Source organism: Corylus avellana, chromosome ca9 (assembly GCF_901000735.1).
Source record: "Corylus avellana chromosome ca9, CavTom2PMs-1.0".
Taxonomy (NCBI): domain Eukaryota; kingdom Viridiplantae; phylum Streptophyta; class Magnoliopsida; order Fagales; family Betulaceae; genus Corylus; species Corylus avellana.
This window is the reverse complement of record NC_081549.1, coordinates 9,036,849-9,054,311: the sequence shown is the minus strand read 5'-3', so window position 1 is coordinate 9,054,311 and position 17,463 is coordinate 9,036,849. Positions and strand designations below refer to the sequence as shown.

The window sequence follows — 17,463 nt, the reverse complement described above, 5'->3', positions numbered from 1 at the left end:
AAAATCGCCGCTCTTTTTGATAGATAAGTTGAGACTAAAAACTCTGTTATAAGTATATTTTGACCCCTACCTATTAAAATTTTTGGCTCCGTCCATATAAATGACCGAATATTCTTTAATTCATTTAAACAGGAAAGGATCCTAATTCAATCCAGAGGCATCATCAGCAACCTCTCTCCCACAACCCGCCAATCATTCAAATACATTTATTTTATTTTATTTTTTTTGTGGCTAATATATGTGTCCTTTATATGAAAGATTGTAGCAGACTATACCAACAATTAAACAAGATACTGAATTCCTTACAAAGAGTGCCCGCATATGAAATTCGGATGTCAATATTTTATGATTGCCTCGGTTAGAAATGCTATATATATATATATATATTTTCCGTCTCTCATTCATTTTCATCCATACTTTTTTCAAATTCACCATTGAAGCCGTAAGATCAATATCTTCCATTTATCTACATCCATTTTTCAAATTCGCCATCAGATCTATACATATCCAATGATAGATTTGAAAGAAAAGTAAAAAATAGAAGAGAGATAAATGAAAGATAAAAGAATAGCAGGTCTCAATCCCAAATGGTTAAGTGAATTGGATCATACATTTCTCTCTTTTTATGGCATTTGGCAGTTTTTTTTCAAAATCAGGTCCATAATTTCATATTCAAGGTCATCTTATGCTAAATAAGTTAATAGGATAGTATCTAGCATTACTCTCGAAACAAAACTTAAAAAGTAATGCTACTATTTACACTCATTTATCACACCAGTTGACTTTTTAGCAGTTAATATGAAAATCTATTTAAAACACGTCACATCAGACTATGTGAGATGGTGTCAAGAGTAGCTTAAGCTTGAATATGCACTTCCTCCGATTTGGCTTCTTTTTACTTTTCTTTCTTTTTGTTTTTCTCGTTTGAAGTTATTACAAGTGTGCACCAGGGAACCAAAGTGCCCATACAATGAGCTTATTAACATCCCCACAGTAGGATGCATGTGCAGAGAGAAAAGTAGCTTACAAAGAGACATGTTATTCCTCCATCTCTTTTTTAAATTCACCATTTGATCCTACAAATTTAACGGCGAATTTAAAATATATATATATATATATATATAGATGAAGATGAATGAGAAATGAAAAAAATAGCATTTCTTGCTCACAAAATGAGAGATGTAAGTGTAAGATGATGTAGAGCAAGTAGCTCATAGCTTGGAGGCATGAGCTGTGAGTTTACTCAATGCAACCGCGGTCTTTGAACCAGATGGGCGTCCCAGATTCTTTGAGATAAAATCCCCAGCCAACATCAGCTTCCCAAGATCCACATTCGTCCTCACACCCAATCCATTTAGCATGTAAACAACATCCTCAGTTGCAACATTTCCAGACGCACCCACGGCATAAGGGCAACCCCCAAGACCAGAAACCGATGAATCTGCTGTGCTGATCCCCATCTGCAAAAGGGATTAATAAAATTACAAGTGAGTTTCAAAATCTTTTGAGAATAGCTTCAACCATGCCGCACAAGTGATCAAGCATCATTGTTCTAGCAAAAACGGTTTCTGCGTTGGTATATCGGCTTGGCTGAATGTCTTTGTCCTAATACAGTTGGACATAATTTTCCTCCAAACCAATTTTGGAGGAAATATCTTCCAACCTATTTAAAATAGTGCCAACTCTTTATAAACATTTAAAACGTTAGTCTAAATTGATAAACTGCTATTAATGACCTTAAGAATTTAATGTGCGTTTTAAATGTTTATAGACACTTGTCATTATTTTAAATAAGTTGGAAGAAATTTTTGTCCTTTCTAGTTTGTTTGGAAATTCATCATTAAGATGCAATGGCTTTGGTAACTCTACGTTTCCTCCAACACAATGCATCATTATGTTTGTGGACCTCCTCAATGTTATGTTGTTTTCTCTCTTCTAGATAATTCAAAAAGTTTTCAGTGCAAAAGCAGCAAAGCCAAAGTAAGGGTTGTGTACAAGAGAAAGCACCACCCAATTAGTAGAAATCACCTCCTGAGGTTACAAGTAACAACACGCACACACACGTGTATATATATAGAGAGAGAGAGAAGGGAGAAAGAAAGAAAGGAAACAAAACAGGTGACCAGATAACCAAGAATGCTGACTATGGCATGCTATTATCCAAATCATGCAAACACCAAGGAGATAAGGTCATCTTCTGACATACCACAAGAAACTTACTCATTTTACTAAATGTATCTGATTGTTATGTTAACAAAAAGGATATTCTGCATATTGCAACTGACTCTTATGACCACAGCATTGTAAATGATACCACTTCCAAGTAAGTGCATGAAGGAAATTCGGTTTCTCAGTAAAAACAAATATTAAAAACATAAAACACCAAGGCACCTTAAATGGAAGGGTTTGTGTCTAAGGCCTTTGTAGCAAACCAACAGTTATGTCCCACAATCAGTTTTTGAGGGATAACAATGAGCTTAATCTAATCGTTTCAAGGGACAGTCATAACACCAGAATATGATGAGCATTCACATACAAGTTTTTTTTTTTTCTTTTTCCATGAAGAATTATGATGAAAAAAATTGCTTACCTGGAGTGATGCCAGAATATTTGACAGAGCTTGGCCATAAGTGTCATGAAAGTGGACAGCAAGCTTATCAACACAGACAACACCCATAACAGCTTCAAGCATTGGAATGACAGTACCTAGAAAGATAAATGTTATTTAAAGGTATCACCACAAAAACGTCAAGTCTCTATGAAATAATAAGATTACATAATTTCATGAGATGCAAGTCAACTTTAACTCAAACATGAAGGAGAGTTGTGATATCAAGACAACCTCTATTTTCTCTTCTTATAAATTAAGTTGACATGGATGACCTTCATATGCTGTAAATATAGGTGACAGTATTTTGCAAAGAATGTGAGTGATCCATGAAGAGCACTTTTGGGTCTCAATTCCCAGATCCTAATTTAGCAATGGGAAACAGTTCATCATACTTTTCCAGAAAAGACAGCATCTATACTACAAGTTTCTTCTAGAAATAGGAAGCCACATTACTCAGTGCCCATAGAAGAATAACTTCTTTTTTTTTTTTCCTTTTGACAGTCTTTCTACCTGAAACAATCTTTTCAATAGGTTTCCAAGTTGAAAAGGAGTAACTCAGCATCATCCATCATCCCAATTGTCTTGTTGTTTTTTTTTTTTAAAAAAAAAGTTTCCAAATTAAACAGAGCTAGGTCTTGCAAACAGCTGTCTGAAGACCACATCCACACAGACTTAATACTTTGCCAGGCCGCTGTTGCAATCCACACCACCTAGTTGCAATTCCCTTCACAATATCTATGTTCCAGTACCAAACCATCAAAAACGCTTTTCCAGAAGGACTGTGTTTTTTCTTCCCCCCATATTCTCAAAATATAAACGTGGCAGCTAGTTTAGCTGGTGAAGTCTATTAGTATCAGAGGCCTAAGATCAAATCCCGTTGATGGAGGACAGCCTTGAAACTTAATGATTAAGGGGTTGTTTTGCAGGAAAGGTGGTGAGAATTGGGTAGGAAAGTATTAGAGAAGAGAAATTAAAAATAAGAGGGGAGACAGATCTGGTCAGGGTTCAGATTGAAGAGATGATGACGCAGAAATGCTCAGAATTTTGACAAGAAACAAAAGGAGGAGATTTTGAAGAATGAAAGAATAGAGAAAATGTAAGTGAAAGTAAAACTAAAAGCATGGTGCTCAAAGCAATACACAGTTGAGAGCATCAATTTCCAAACTATAGTGAGAGCAGACACTCTCCAGGGCGGCATATATTTCTATAAAATATACAATTTGATATATATTTTTTAATATATATATATATAACTTATCAAAAAATATATATCTTTAAAAAAATATTTACATATTAAAAATATTATAACTTCGATATATATACTGGTCTAGTAGCTTGAGAGCAATAAAGAAATGCAAGCTAGCAAGAAAAATTAAATTTTACTCCAGCGCATTGGTTGTGCACCATGCTACTCAATTTCACAAACCTGAGTTCGAGGCCACCCTTAACAATATTTTGTTCAAGAATATCATGTGCCCAACTGTAAGATGGTCAAGATTGGATTCATGCTTCCCCACAATATTCGAGTGCTCTTAATCAATTAAAATTCTCATCAACAATTGAGTGTGTGATATATTAAAATATTAATTAAATAATAAAATTTATGATTTCCTAAATCAACTTAAACTTTTGGAATAACAGATAATTTAACATTGCATCAAAGTAGAGGTCCTAAATTCAAACATTGATTCTACATAATACCCTTCTATTTAAATATTCCACATGTTAAGTCTTATTGATAAGGAAGAGTCTAGGCCCATATATGAAGGAGAGTTTTGGAATATTAATTAAATTAAAATTCATTTTTTCCTATCAACTTTAAGCTTTTGAGATAATTAGCGATTTAACACGATGAGTTCACATTGTAAGATTTACCACATAAGCACTTTAAAATCACGAGAACATGATTTGAGAGCAGGTTTGTCCCCTTGGGAAACAAATTATGGTACCTATGTGCATAACATAGAGTAGCAGTCACAACCTTCTATGGTAGAGATTGCTACCAAAGGAAGTACTCTCAAGGTTCTAGGTTGAAGTAGCTCACAAGTTCCCAGGTCACACCACATAATAGAACATCTTTCACATTGTGTAGCAGCTGCCAGAAAGAATACTTGATGTAGAAGCACTAGCTTGTACATTACTTGCAAGCTACTTGTGAGTTATTTGCTTCCTAAGTTTACTTCATAATGCAGTAGCCACAACGTATTAATTCTAAATTCAGTGCATTGTAATATACGAGGTCTGGCAGAAAAATTTAAGGTTGCTGCACTACAAAGTTTCTGCATTTGACTGGTTGACATAATGGAATTCATAGATGGCTCTGCTTGATAATGCAAAACCACTCCCTAGATAACATTTGTCTCGTGATAAGAAAACATTTAACTCTAATGGCCTTCCTTTCTGGAAAGCAATGGTAAACTAATCTGAGCCAGGAGATGATTGAGGATCGGCAGACCGTGTGGATGATGGGGGTGGGGAGCTGTTAGTCCTGGACATCTAGTATATACTTGTAACGAATCTGGGGCCTTCAGAGGCAGCAGCTCAGGAGAAGGTAAGAAACTCAAAGTCAGAAAAGGGATAGAAGATGCAGGAGACTCGAATTGATATGCCCCAGGAGAACAAGCTCCAGAGAAATATGAATGAGACTCATCAAAAGTAACATCATAACTTGTCAAGTAGTGCTGCAAGACTGGAGAGTAGCATCGATATCGCTTCTAAGTCTGTGAATAACCAAGAAAGACACATTTAATGGAGCAAGGATAAAATTTGACAAAACCTGATCCAGGATTATGAACATAACTAACACGCCCACAAACTCTAGAAGGTAAAGGGAAGACCGGAGAAGAAGGAAATAAGATGGCGCGAGGAGATGCTCCATCACGAACAGTGGAAGCCATCTGGTTGATGAGGTACCATGCAACCAGAATTGCATCACTCCAAAAATGCTTGGGTACTTGCAAATGAAACAAGAGGGCTTGAGCAACATCAAGGAGGCGTCAATTTTTGCACTCACTAACACCATTTTATTGTGGTGTGAGGACAAGTAGTATGGTGTACAATGTCTTCAATAGATAAATAAGTCAAGGATTGAGAGACATTCTTTAGCATTGTCAAATCGCAACATTGAATTTTCTGGCCAAATTGAGTTTTGATTGCTTTGTGGAAAATCTGAAAAATTTACTAACTCAAAAAAAGGAGTTTTTGTTAAAAATATTCAAGTCATCTAGGAGTAGTCATCAACAAGGTACATAAGCACTGGAATTTATTAGACGCAACACTAAGAGGACCCCATACATCGGAGTGTACTAACTCAAATCAGTTAGAAACCCAACCAACGAAGCTAGACGAAAAAGACACACGAAAATGTTTATTGAACTGACATGCTTCACAAGACAAAGAAGATAGATAACCAAAACTCCTGACTTGATGCTTCAAAGTATACAGAGACAGGTGACCGAGCCAACAATGCCATGGAAAGGAGAGAATGAAGACTGAAGAGCTCGTGGAGGAGAGATTGGAGCAAAATCTAGATCATCGAGACCTCGAACTTCATGCACCATACCAGTCATCCTCTTCATCTAGAGATTTTATAGAATGACAACAAATTGAAAGGAAAAGCAGAAATATGTAAAACAGATAACAACTCAAGAACAGGACTTTGATGAGTGGTTCCAAAGCACTATACTTTGGCTAAAGTAATACTCTGAGGTGATGTAACAGTATGATAATCAGATAGATGAGAGATATACCAGTCATATGTTTAGTCACACCAATCGATGACCCATAGATCGGAAGTAGAGGATAAAAGACAATAGGATGCAGTACCTAACTGGGCTATAGTGACTGTGGAGGAGGAAGTTGTTCGTTTATGATGGGTAGGAGCTGAGTATACTCATCCTTTGGTATGGAGATCATCTCTGTCTCCTAAGCTGCAATTGATGGTCCTCATGACGGGGTGGAATCATCCCGGGAGAAGGTCTAATTGGCAGATCCAGAGGCATTGCCATGGAGGTCTCAACAATAATCCACCAAATGATTGTTGCAGCCGCAATGAATGCATTTCATAGGTTCCCGGTTTCCAGAGCGTCCACCTCCCCTTGAATAATGGCCACCATGGGCACTATGCCAACCTCGACTACTATGGCGTACTCGTGATCCACCAGAACCACCACGAGAGGCAACAAATGCAAAGCGCTCACTAGGACTGGTTTCCATATCAAAAAGAGTAGAGTATTGGAGTCGAGAATAAACCTCATGGAGAAAGGGAAGAACAGAGCTACACAAGATCTATGCACGAAGCAGCTCATATCCTGGCACTGCTTCTCCATATGAGTGATACCAGTCGTCAGTGGTTGATACATGTTCCTTTCCTCAAGTACACCCATTATCTGATAATAATATTCTGTCAAACTCTGATTTCCTTGCTCAAGACCAAAATATTGCTCGCATAGGTCATACAAGGGAGTGACATTTTCTGATCCATAATAGATGAGTTGTAAACACTCCCAATAGCCTTCGCTGATCGAAGGTGCATCAAAGTGACCCCAATGTTGGGTTCTATGCTAGAAATTACATAAAACATAATCAAACTATCCTCCTAGTCACAAATACTTGCTCAGACAGTTGAGTATTAGACGTAGTCGAGCCATTTGAGCTAGTTGTATCACTTGCAGTAGTGGTTGGCTTGTCAAATAAGAGGTGATCAAATAATCCCTTTCCTCTAAAGAATATCTCTACTAATCAAGCCCGATAAATGCAGTTCTTGCCATTAAATTTAATAGTAGTAATAAGAGAATTTAAAGTAGACATGGAGGAAATGAGCTCAAATCTAGCAACCAAGTAGGTAGGAAAATGCACTTAACCTGCCTAAACACCACTGAACCGGTCGAGAAACAATGTTGTCAAGTTTTAGTGTTTGCGTATTTGGTGATCAAAACGAGGTTTGTAACCCTTGTCTACACTTAGGTGTTTTGGGGTTTTCATATGGAATTTATTAAGTGCAAACTTACACTAGCATCAGCAACTGCATCAACAAACATCCTGACATGATTGTTCCAAAAGCACTCCAAAGAGCCTTGTCAGCAACTGGTGTAAAGCTAACCGTCCTGACAAGATTGGTTTAGAAGAGCCACTGAGAGCACTATCAACAAGGGCATTAGTAAGTCGTCTTGACATGGCTGGTTACAAGAAGTCTTATAGAATGTGTCATCAGCAAGACGTCCTGACTTCTAGAGAGCTCTGTCAGCAAAGTCAACAACAACCCGTCCTGACGCTTTTGATAATATATTGCTGATACACAAGAAACCCTAGAGGCATCTTGACGGGATCAGTTATGCATCTCGATGCCGCTACATGATCTGCATGAGTTCGAAGGTTTTAAAGTGCTGTTTTTTTAAGGTTTTTCATCCTTGATCTTCATAAGAACATCTAAGCACAAGTATTCTTTGCTAGAGCCATTGGTTATTGAGTGCTTAGCCTCTTTATAGTGAGCCAAGAGATATCATTGTTTTGAGAGCTTCCATTGTTCAATTGTTCAATATCTTGGAGTATTTTGTTCAAACCACATCCTTCACCATCAACAACCTAAAGTCTAATCAAAGTTCTAGTTAAGGAGATCAGATAGAAGAATTGTCTAGAGAATCTAGGAGAACTATTGCCGTCGCAGGCAAGTGAGTTTCAATACAATATCATTTACAAATGTTTTGTGAGTACGATCTTATTGTAAACTTCTCATTCTTATATAGTGAAACCAATTTCCTAGGTTTGGCTACCCAGTAGTGTTTTACCTTTAAAAGGTTCTTCAAAAGGTTTCACCACCTCAACAAAAATTATTGTGTTGATGTGCGATTGCCTATTAATATTGTGGTGGTTTGATATTTGATGTTGCAGAATTTTTTATTTTTTATTTACTATTGCACATCACCTATTCACCCCTTCTAAGTGAGTGCTTTGGGGTCAAAACTCGTTTTTCAAATGTGAACAGACCAAAAAATTAATTTAACCAGCTCAAAAATTCACTAAACTAGCCTAAACACCAATGAACCAGCCAAGAAACAAAGTGAACTGGTGGAAAACCAACAAACTGGGTTGACCCAAGAGAAAATGATTTGGATACTATTTGAGCCGAGAAGGTGTCGAGTTGAATGAGCGACCCAATTGGAAACAGGTTGGGCTGGATAGAATGTAGGCCCCTCTTTTTTTTAGAACATGGCCCAAGTAAATGAAGCCGGCCCAAAACAATCCACAACCCAAACCAAACGATGAAGAGCCCAATACAAAGAAGCCCTACCGAATTTGTTTTAATAAAAGGCCCACGGGAAGTCACCAAACTAATGGACCCAAACCAATCCACCATTAAGCCCAACAATCAAAGAGGTTGGGCCCAAACCAACCAAGCCCAAACAACAGCCAAACACCACTCCTAGCTATCCTTATCCAAGATAGCGAACAGCAACCAACTGAGAGCCAAACAGGGGTCTTCCCTGTCAACTCTGGTAAGCGATGACGCCAGTGACTCTTAGAAACCTCTAACGACCACAACACCAACATGGACATGGCTCAGCAATGATCGAAAGCCACCCAAAAACACAAACACTCTCATTAGGCCAACTGTGTTACAGTTTTGGAAAATGTCACAACTGTAATACCCTGGTCCCATATTAGGAAGATGAGAAGAAGCCCACATAGAGTGGGTGATATATAAAGATAGTCATGGGTGCTAAGTCCCACAATGCCTAGTCAGTAGGTGAAATTAGGCTTGATACTAAATTCTAGGGAAGTTCCAAATTGATTAGTCATTTTGGAGTAATAGTGCAGATGTGACTAGCGCTTTTTCCTGGGTGAAGCCCACATAGAGTGGGTGGTATATAAAGATAGTCATGAGTGCTAAGTCCCACATTGCCTAGTTACTAAGTGAAACTGAGCTTTATAATGAATTCTAGGGAAGCTCTAAATTGACTAGTCCTTATGGAGTAATAGCGCAGATGTGGCTAGCACTTTTCCCTGGGTCGTTACAACAACCAATCAGAAACTGTCATTAACCTCCACAGACAATACCAACCAGCAATGCACAACACCCTAGGTAGTTTGTTTTCATCAGGAAGCAACAAACCAACAGCCAAGGACATGGTCCTGCTGTTCGACAACTAGACTTCAATGGCGACGCTGGTGATGAAGGTGACAATTCTCTACGGCGTCTTCATACACCTCCCAACATCATTTAAATGCCAAAAAAAAAAAAAAAAAAAAAAGAGGAATACAGAAATGAGAAGAACTAGAGGCAAGGGAATAATTCAAATCCCAAGCTTTGATACCTTCTTTTTTTTTGAAGATCCAAGCTCTGACATCTAGTTAATGAAATTAGAAGAGAATCTATGAAATGAAGAGTTGTTTTCTATTTCAGCCCTTGTTCAATTCTTTCTACGTATATAGGAGAAGCATACATTTACAATAGGACATAATATTCTGGAAAGGAACAGCTGGTGGGGACAGCTGTACAGGGACACCTCACCAAGTGGTTCTTCTAAAAGAGTACAACATGGCATAGCATTCTCTGTCTCCCTCTAACAATTCTCATTAGAGAACATTGAATTTTGATGACTTCCCTCCAACCTAATGGCCCCCAAGTTCTATCTCCAATCAATTCCTCCAAGCATGAGAGGTGAAAAAAGGTCTCAATTCAATCCATGATCACATTCTCAAGCTTTTAATGTTTTCATTATTTGCTCTACCTCCATCCCTCCCTCCCTCCCTCATAGGAATCACTCGATTTTCGATTCTTTGGTCTCTAACTAAACCTTTCAAGTAAGATAGGGGCTAAAGTTGTATGCAATTCAAGTTGGTGATCATGTTCTCAAAGTTCTTGGTCTTAACGTTCTTAGATCTCCCTTCACCCTAATGATTTTCAGATCAACTTCAGAAATTTCTCACCTGCCAGCCCAAACCCCCATGCTCTTTCTCTTCCCTTAGATCTTCATCAACCAAATTGTTATAAAGTAAGACCTTGCAGTCAGATCCATTTATTTGCACCCAACAACCATATCTGAATCCATTTAAGAAAACAAAAACGAGCATATGAGATTAGGGCCGGCAATTTTGACATGACACGAACAAATAGGTATTGGGTTTAGGCTTATCGGGTTCGGGTCATAATCGGGTCTACCCGATTAAGACCCGGTAATTTCAGGACTAGCGGATCCAGGTCTGGCAGGTCGACCCGCTAGACCCCTTTTTTTTTTTTTTTTAATACTTCATTCCTTGATGCTTCATTTTCTTGAAGTATTCATCCATCTTCTCAATATTTCCAGCCGTTCCAAACACCTCAATCACTGTATTAAAGTAACAATTGTTGGAGAGAAAGACCATTTCTTCATATAATCCATAACGGAGCTCATCTTTTCATACATGCCCACTTTCCCATATGCTCAAATATACAAATATCATATTTTATGTTGAAATATACATAATTCTTTTTTAGTGGAATGTAATTTGAGCAAAATTAAATTTCCTTATACTAAAAATTATTTTAATAAATGAACTTAATCAATATGCTTGCTTGTTTTAAGTTTAGGTGAAATCATGAGTTTAGTAATTTCTTTTGGAGTACAATTACGGTCACTTTCTTTTTTTTTTTTTCTTATTCTTTATTAAAGCCTTTAATATCTTGGAACTCAATTTTTTGCATTGACTGTATTGATGTATTATTATTACAATTTTTTTTAAAAAAAAATTTTATAGTTTAGGGTTTTAACGGGTCGTGTCTACCCGATTAGACCTAGTTATTTTAAACGGGTAAAACGGGTCGTGTCGGGTTACCCGGCTATTTTCGTGTCATAATTGTGTCAGACCCGATTACCCGTTTAGCTAAACGGGTCGTGTCTGTGTATAAGCTAATCGTGTAATGGGTACCAGCGGGTCGTAATTGGGTCGTGTCAGGTACCCATTTTGCCACCCCCACAGATATGCAAGTTTTAAAACCAGAACCTAATATGGCAATACAACACAAACATAAAATGATTAAATAGAAGGCAGTTTTAGAGGTTACCAAGGGTACCAACACCAATTGTATCACCCAGGGAAATTTCAGAGCAACCCATATCATAAAGCTCTCTAGCCACATATGCTACTTTAGTTGGAGGTACCGCTCCTTCCACAGGACATCCCACAACACATGATATATATCTAACAAGATAAGAAAGTATTACATTAGTCACATTATCAACCAAAAACTGGTTTTGACATTAATTTTTATTTAAATTTTTTTTTTTTTTAAAAAAAGGAATTGTAATGAAAACCAGGCATCATATACTTCTCTCATCAAAAGAGATTTCAAAATTAAATATTAGACCCCAGACAATGCAAGCTTTACTTGGTCCCCAAACTGAAAAAATTACTGAAATCATGGTTCTAAAAAACAAACAAAAAAAAGTCTTATCTAACAGAACATCTACTGACATTTTGAAAGTAGTAAATACAAACTCAGACAGATAGTCACGCTCACGTCTAAGTCAACCCCAGCAATAACTCAAAAATGATGATGAAATGATGGTTGCCTTCATCAGTTACATGTATGTCAATCATGCAGTCATCTAAAAGTTTTCACTTCCAGTTGTAATTATTTTCAGCTCACTGCTATGCCAAACTTATCTTTATGTGATTGTTCAAAAGTGAAGGGTGGCAAAGCATAAACCATGAAAGCTATTCTGATCATGTTAAATGCAATCACAAGATAACCAGGATTGACTGGGACCTCAGACACAAATGTTTTTCTCTTCCTTGGGTAGGTGAATTGGATAGGAAGATATTAGGATTAGGAAAAAATGTCCTAAAAGCATTAAGTTTTGGCTGGTCACTTCTCTTTGGCATGTTCAAGTTAAGTTCAGAAGGCAATGTTGCCTAGTGTCTTTACTTCAATTTATGGCCCAGTGATCCTACACCTAGACATGAATCTGGGCTAAGGATACAAACATCAACCAACTACCACTGTCAATGAGTTGATCTTCTATGTTACTTAGATATTATAAAAATATGAATTTTTTAGTGAATGAGCATATTTAATAGTATACCCCAAGCCTAAAGATGATCCTCTCCACTATGTGCCCACTGCCTAGGCCAACTTCCAAAAATAACTTCCTATGCAATCAAGGAAGCAATATAATCTTCTAGCGAGAAACTTTGTTAGGGCCTCTAAGCCAGCTTGTATTAGTTATATTTCTAAAGTCCAAAGCAATAAAATGGTGAGCCACTTCTTAGTTGAGTTATAGGTATAAAGAACCAAAAAGAATATATATATGTAATTGTGCATAAAAGGTAAAAAAGATCTTTTAAAAGAATACTTGGGCGGACTAAAAAAACAAAAAAAAACCATTTGAACTAACAAAATTCACCAAACTCGGTCACAAAAAATCTTCAGGCTACAACTAACCATCTGATCAACCAAAACAAACCATATCATCCATAAAATTCCAATAACTTAAAATAATCTAATGGAAATCTAACCTCTTCAACATATGTGTCAGTTATGAGAGGCGCTACTTGAGGGTTAGAATTTCTTCTTCAAGTAGGCCAACAATAGGAGTAAAGAAAATCTTGGTGGGTTATAAGAATATCTACTTATTTCCAAGCTTTTATTTCTTCATGACCCAATACTCAAACACTAGAAGATCTAGGGAATCCAATTGCCATATGTTGCAACACACACACACACACACACACGTGTATAATAAAAACAAATTACAACAAGAGTCGGAAAATTTACCCACGAACAGGAATCGAGAGTTTGCTAGCAGCAAGAACAACATCGCGGTAACGAATGAGACTATCTTCTATAGTGCAGTTAATATTTGATTTTGAAAAAGACTCAGATGCCGAGGCAAAGATGGCCACTTCCTTGGCTCCAGCAGCAACAGCTGCTTCAAAACCCTAGAAGAAAGCAATACAACAATGAAAAATTCCCTCCACACAGATTCTAGATTAATATATAATTGTATGTTCTCCACTAAAGAATGCTTACTTTGAGATTAGGAGTTAAGACAGGAAATCTAGCACTCTCAACATGACGAATTGCTTCCATCACATCCTTGGCATCTGCTAGCTAAGCCAAACACAAAAATAGTTCCAAAGGGCTGCATTTAGTTTCTATAGGAGGGTAGCCCCTCCAAAGATAGAAAGGAAAGATACAAATGAATTCGCAAATCCATATGACAAACCTACACGTATGCCAGAACCATACATTCAATGAAGACTTGTAATTTGAAGATGCTGTAAAGAAAAAATATATATAAACTTCTAATTTGAAAGGAGATAACACAAAATAGATACCATCATAGTGAAACAAAGATTAGAAGAAAAAATAACAAAAGGACTTTTAATCTAGAAGAAAAGAACAACTACACTATTATTTTGAAGATATCTTTTTATATAATTGATGTGCCAAACACTTGAAGACATCTGAACTCGGCCACCCAAATTTTTAAGGCAATGATTATATTACCAAGATAAAAGAAGTGATTGTAGTACCATGAAGCAAAGAAGTAGAAAAGATTGAAAAAAAAAAATACTGGTTGAGAGAGAGAGAGAGAGAGATTATATTGCATCATCCCTATATTTCTTAAATAACCCTACTTAAGCAAGGCTTGTTCATCCTACACTGTAGCAAGCAACTTCAATGCATATCTTTTAGCAGCCCTCATATCTTATTGGAACCTCCCTTAGCACCACCACTGTAACGAATCAAGGAAAATGCTAGCCACATCAATTTTATCAATCCAAAAGAACTAGTTAAGTTACAATTGGAACTCCCTAAAATCTCTTATAAAACTCAGTTTCACCAAATAAGGAAGCAATGGGAACTTAACATCCATAAGTACCTTTATAATCCACCCACCCAATGTAAGACTAACTTATTGGAGTGTTACAACCACGATCCCAATAAGGAGGTGTTACAGTAAGTCCCAAGGCCACGCAACAAGATTATCTTAGTCAACCTATTTTTTCTATTTCCAAATTTGACTACCCTACATTATTCAGGATGTGTCCTCTCTTGCATTCCATTTCCACACGGTTTACTGAAATTCTTTTAAGCTTATGAAACTGGGCAAGCCTTGCATCATATAACAAAGCCCCCTGTTTTGATGAAGTATCAGCATTGAAGGACTAGGCAACTCAGCTTTCGATACCATGATAGACCTGCTTTAATTTGGCAATTCAAACATAATTACCTCCACAGCCTACTCCCTAACTAGAAGCATCCTAGCTTGTCAAAATGTGTGATGACACCCAATTGTCATCAAAGTTTTCTTATGTTCTCAGCGTTGGAGAATTCCTCATCAAATATTCTTCTTCCTAGACTCGATTATGGCATTACCCTATAAATCAATATTATTCTGTTCAATGCCACTTTATCTAAAACATACTTCGAGAAACGTACAGCCAGGAAAACAGTTATTAACAGAATTGTCTCCTGCATCGAGATCAAGCGATGCACATGCAATAAATGAACTTCAGGGTTTTAATAAACCTCAAAGACATCCAAATGCAGAAGATGCCAAGCCATATCAATAAACACGAGAAAAAAAAAAAGGCACTTTTTTTCCTTTTAAATGAGAAAGAAAGAAAAACAAAAGAGAATACAAGGGGAAAAAAATTAAAAAAATGCTTAACAGTTGTACTAGAATCAGGAGGAGAATCAATCTGTATAAAAGTGAACAGAGAGATCAAGGAGCTACTGAGAAATATATAACCAACGCAAAGAAGTTCACTACAAGGCAGATTCTCTCCTATAAAATGACCAAGCCATGAATACCTGTGGTACCCATTTCGGTGAAACAAAACTCGTGGCCTCAACAACAGGCAACCCTGAAGAAACTAGCATTTTTATCAACTCGACCTTCACAGAAGTAGGCACAATTTGCTTCTCGTTTTGCAATCCATCCCTTGGACCAACTTCCACTATCTTCACATAGCCTGGAATACTTCTAAGAAACTGCAGTATCATATACAGTTTTAGAAAATACAACCTCTATAACATTGAAAAACAACCAGAATGGAATTTGTAAATGCACCAAGGATATATGGAAATAGATATAAGTACATGATTATTGAAAACATCAAACACAGAGTTGAGGGTGAGAGAGGTACACACTCAAGATAAACTTCCTAAATATATATTATTCATTGTGGAAGGACAAGAAGAAAAAGGATCCTACAATTAGAGAATTGGTGAATCAACAACTTCTTCCCTCTGTAACTTGGGATGAAATTTCCAGCCAAAAATGTAGAGCTAACAAAAAAAGTTTATGTAAGATCTGACGCACCTTATTAGAAAACTCCCCTGTACACTTATCATTGCAATGGGTGCTATAATGACGATTTACCAAACACCAAGCATCATGAGCATTACCAAGTGCCTGATAATTCCAACCCCGGCTTGCAAGTGCCCCATTAACAGTGTTTCCCTGAGACACATTCCTTGTTTGTTTACTCCACAAGTATGCTTCTCTTATCTCCTCATGACTGGAAACAACATATTGCTTATTCTATTCAGAATAAATTATCAAAAAGGAAAAAAAAAAAAAAAGTATTGACATCAATAAAAGAAACAAGAACATTTAGTTTATACTCAACCTTGTACTAGCTGCGGCCACGCAATCACTAGAAGAAAACCTCTTGAATGTATCAGCTCCAATGCTTGAGAGCATTACAGGAACAAGTTTATGCAGCAAGAATGTGCAACCCCACGAAGACTTATACAAACCCCTCGCTGCTGGCATTGCATCAACACCCCAAATGACGTGTGTCTTGAACAAAACTATTCAACTCCCTCCTGATTCAAGCTCTCTCACTAGAACAAAAGAAAGGGACATAAATGATTATGGGTGATCACTAAAATCTCTAGAAGATTACAATCCCTCCAACATAAATGTTATCGGCGCATAGAACAGGCATCAAAGCATCAACGAAAGCAAAGAAGCATCTGTGAAAACTAACGATTGGACCACCAAATTTCAAAACCCATGACAATACGAAAACTATTTCATATGATTGAAATACCTGAAATCCAACTTCCAAAGACCAACATTAGACTTAAATTCCGTAGGTTTCAGAAAACAAGTTCAAGAGTCTCCAAAGGCATTTCATCAAACAAGTGTGTTTCACTGAAATTTCAACAATTTACAAGCAATTCACAAACACAACAAAAAATACTGTTTTTGATGAATGATAAGAGTATTCAAAATTGATCGAGTATCGGAAAAATGGAACCTGACCAAAATTCGTTTGGATAATTCCGAACCTGACAAAACGATGTACCGGACAGGCGTAGCGCGGTGGTTTGGTGTTTCCAATGATAAAAAGCCGCTTGGCATGAAATCGGGGGTATAAGTGTCTTTTGAGGATACTTTGGTAAAAACATACGTCAATATATGTATAGCCGCATAGGCTAATAGGCCCAAAAGGCCTATCATTTAAATATTTTTTTAATTATTTTTTTCTTTTTTTTTTTGGACAGTCATTTTTCTAACACAACTCATATGTGAAACAAGCACCACATTAAACAAAACCAGAATTTTTCTCCCATAGAGAAGTGAAAAAGATAGAAATAAGACGTACATTTTGCGTTCCAAAAATAGAAGGCTTAGAATCTGATTTTGAAAGATAACCACATGGAGATGGAAAAGCTCAAATTATTTGGCTTTTAGTTGAATCATCAGGCCGAGGGTGAGAAATATTTGAGAAAAATCTACAAAACCTAAAATGAAGCGAAACTCAACCACCCAAAGCAAGAACAATAACAGTAAACCCATCTTCCACAATCAGTTGCAGAAACAACCCTATTGAGGCATTTTTTTGGATCT

The 17,463-nt window shown here is 36.9% G+C and overlaps 1 protein-coding gene across 4 annotated transcripts; it reads right to left on the bottom strand.

The window, feature by feature from the left end:
* Window positions 1–840: 840 nt before the first annotated feature.
* LOC132191960 (uncharacterized) lies at window positions 841–16,991 on the bottom strand. Of its 4 annotated transcripts, XM_059607110.1 has the most exons (10): window positions 16,661–16,857; window positions 16,235–16,451; window positions 15,925–16,123; window positions 15,414–15,593; window positions 13,623–13,703; window positions 13,368–13,531; window positions 11,655–11,791; window positions 2,591–2,706; window positions 1,170–1,460; window positions 841–1,076 (listed from the first exon to the last, which is right to left on the bottom strand). In XM_059607110.1, the coding sequence occupies exons 2-9, from the start codon at window positions 16,378–16,380 to the stop codon at window positions 1,212–1,214; spliced, it is 1,272 nt and encodes a 423-aa protein (XP_059463093.1). In that variant the 5' UTR covers window positions 16,381–16,451; window positions 16,661–16,857; the 3' UTR covers window positions 841–1,076; window positions 1,170–1,211. The 4 variants fall into 4 exon arrangements, with proteins under 4 accessions (XP_059463093.1, XP_059463094.1, XP_059463095.1 ...); XM_059607111.1 differs by lacking the exon at window positions 16,661–16,857 and adding an exon at window positions 16,902–16,991 and having other exon boundaries at window positions 841–1,460; XM_059607112.1 differs by lacking the exon at window positions 16,661–16,857 and adding an exon at window positions 16,876–16,899 and having other exon boundaries at window positions 841–1,460.
* Window positions 16,992–17,463: the final 472 nt, after the last annotated feature.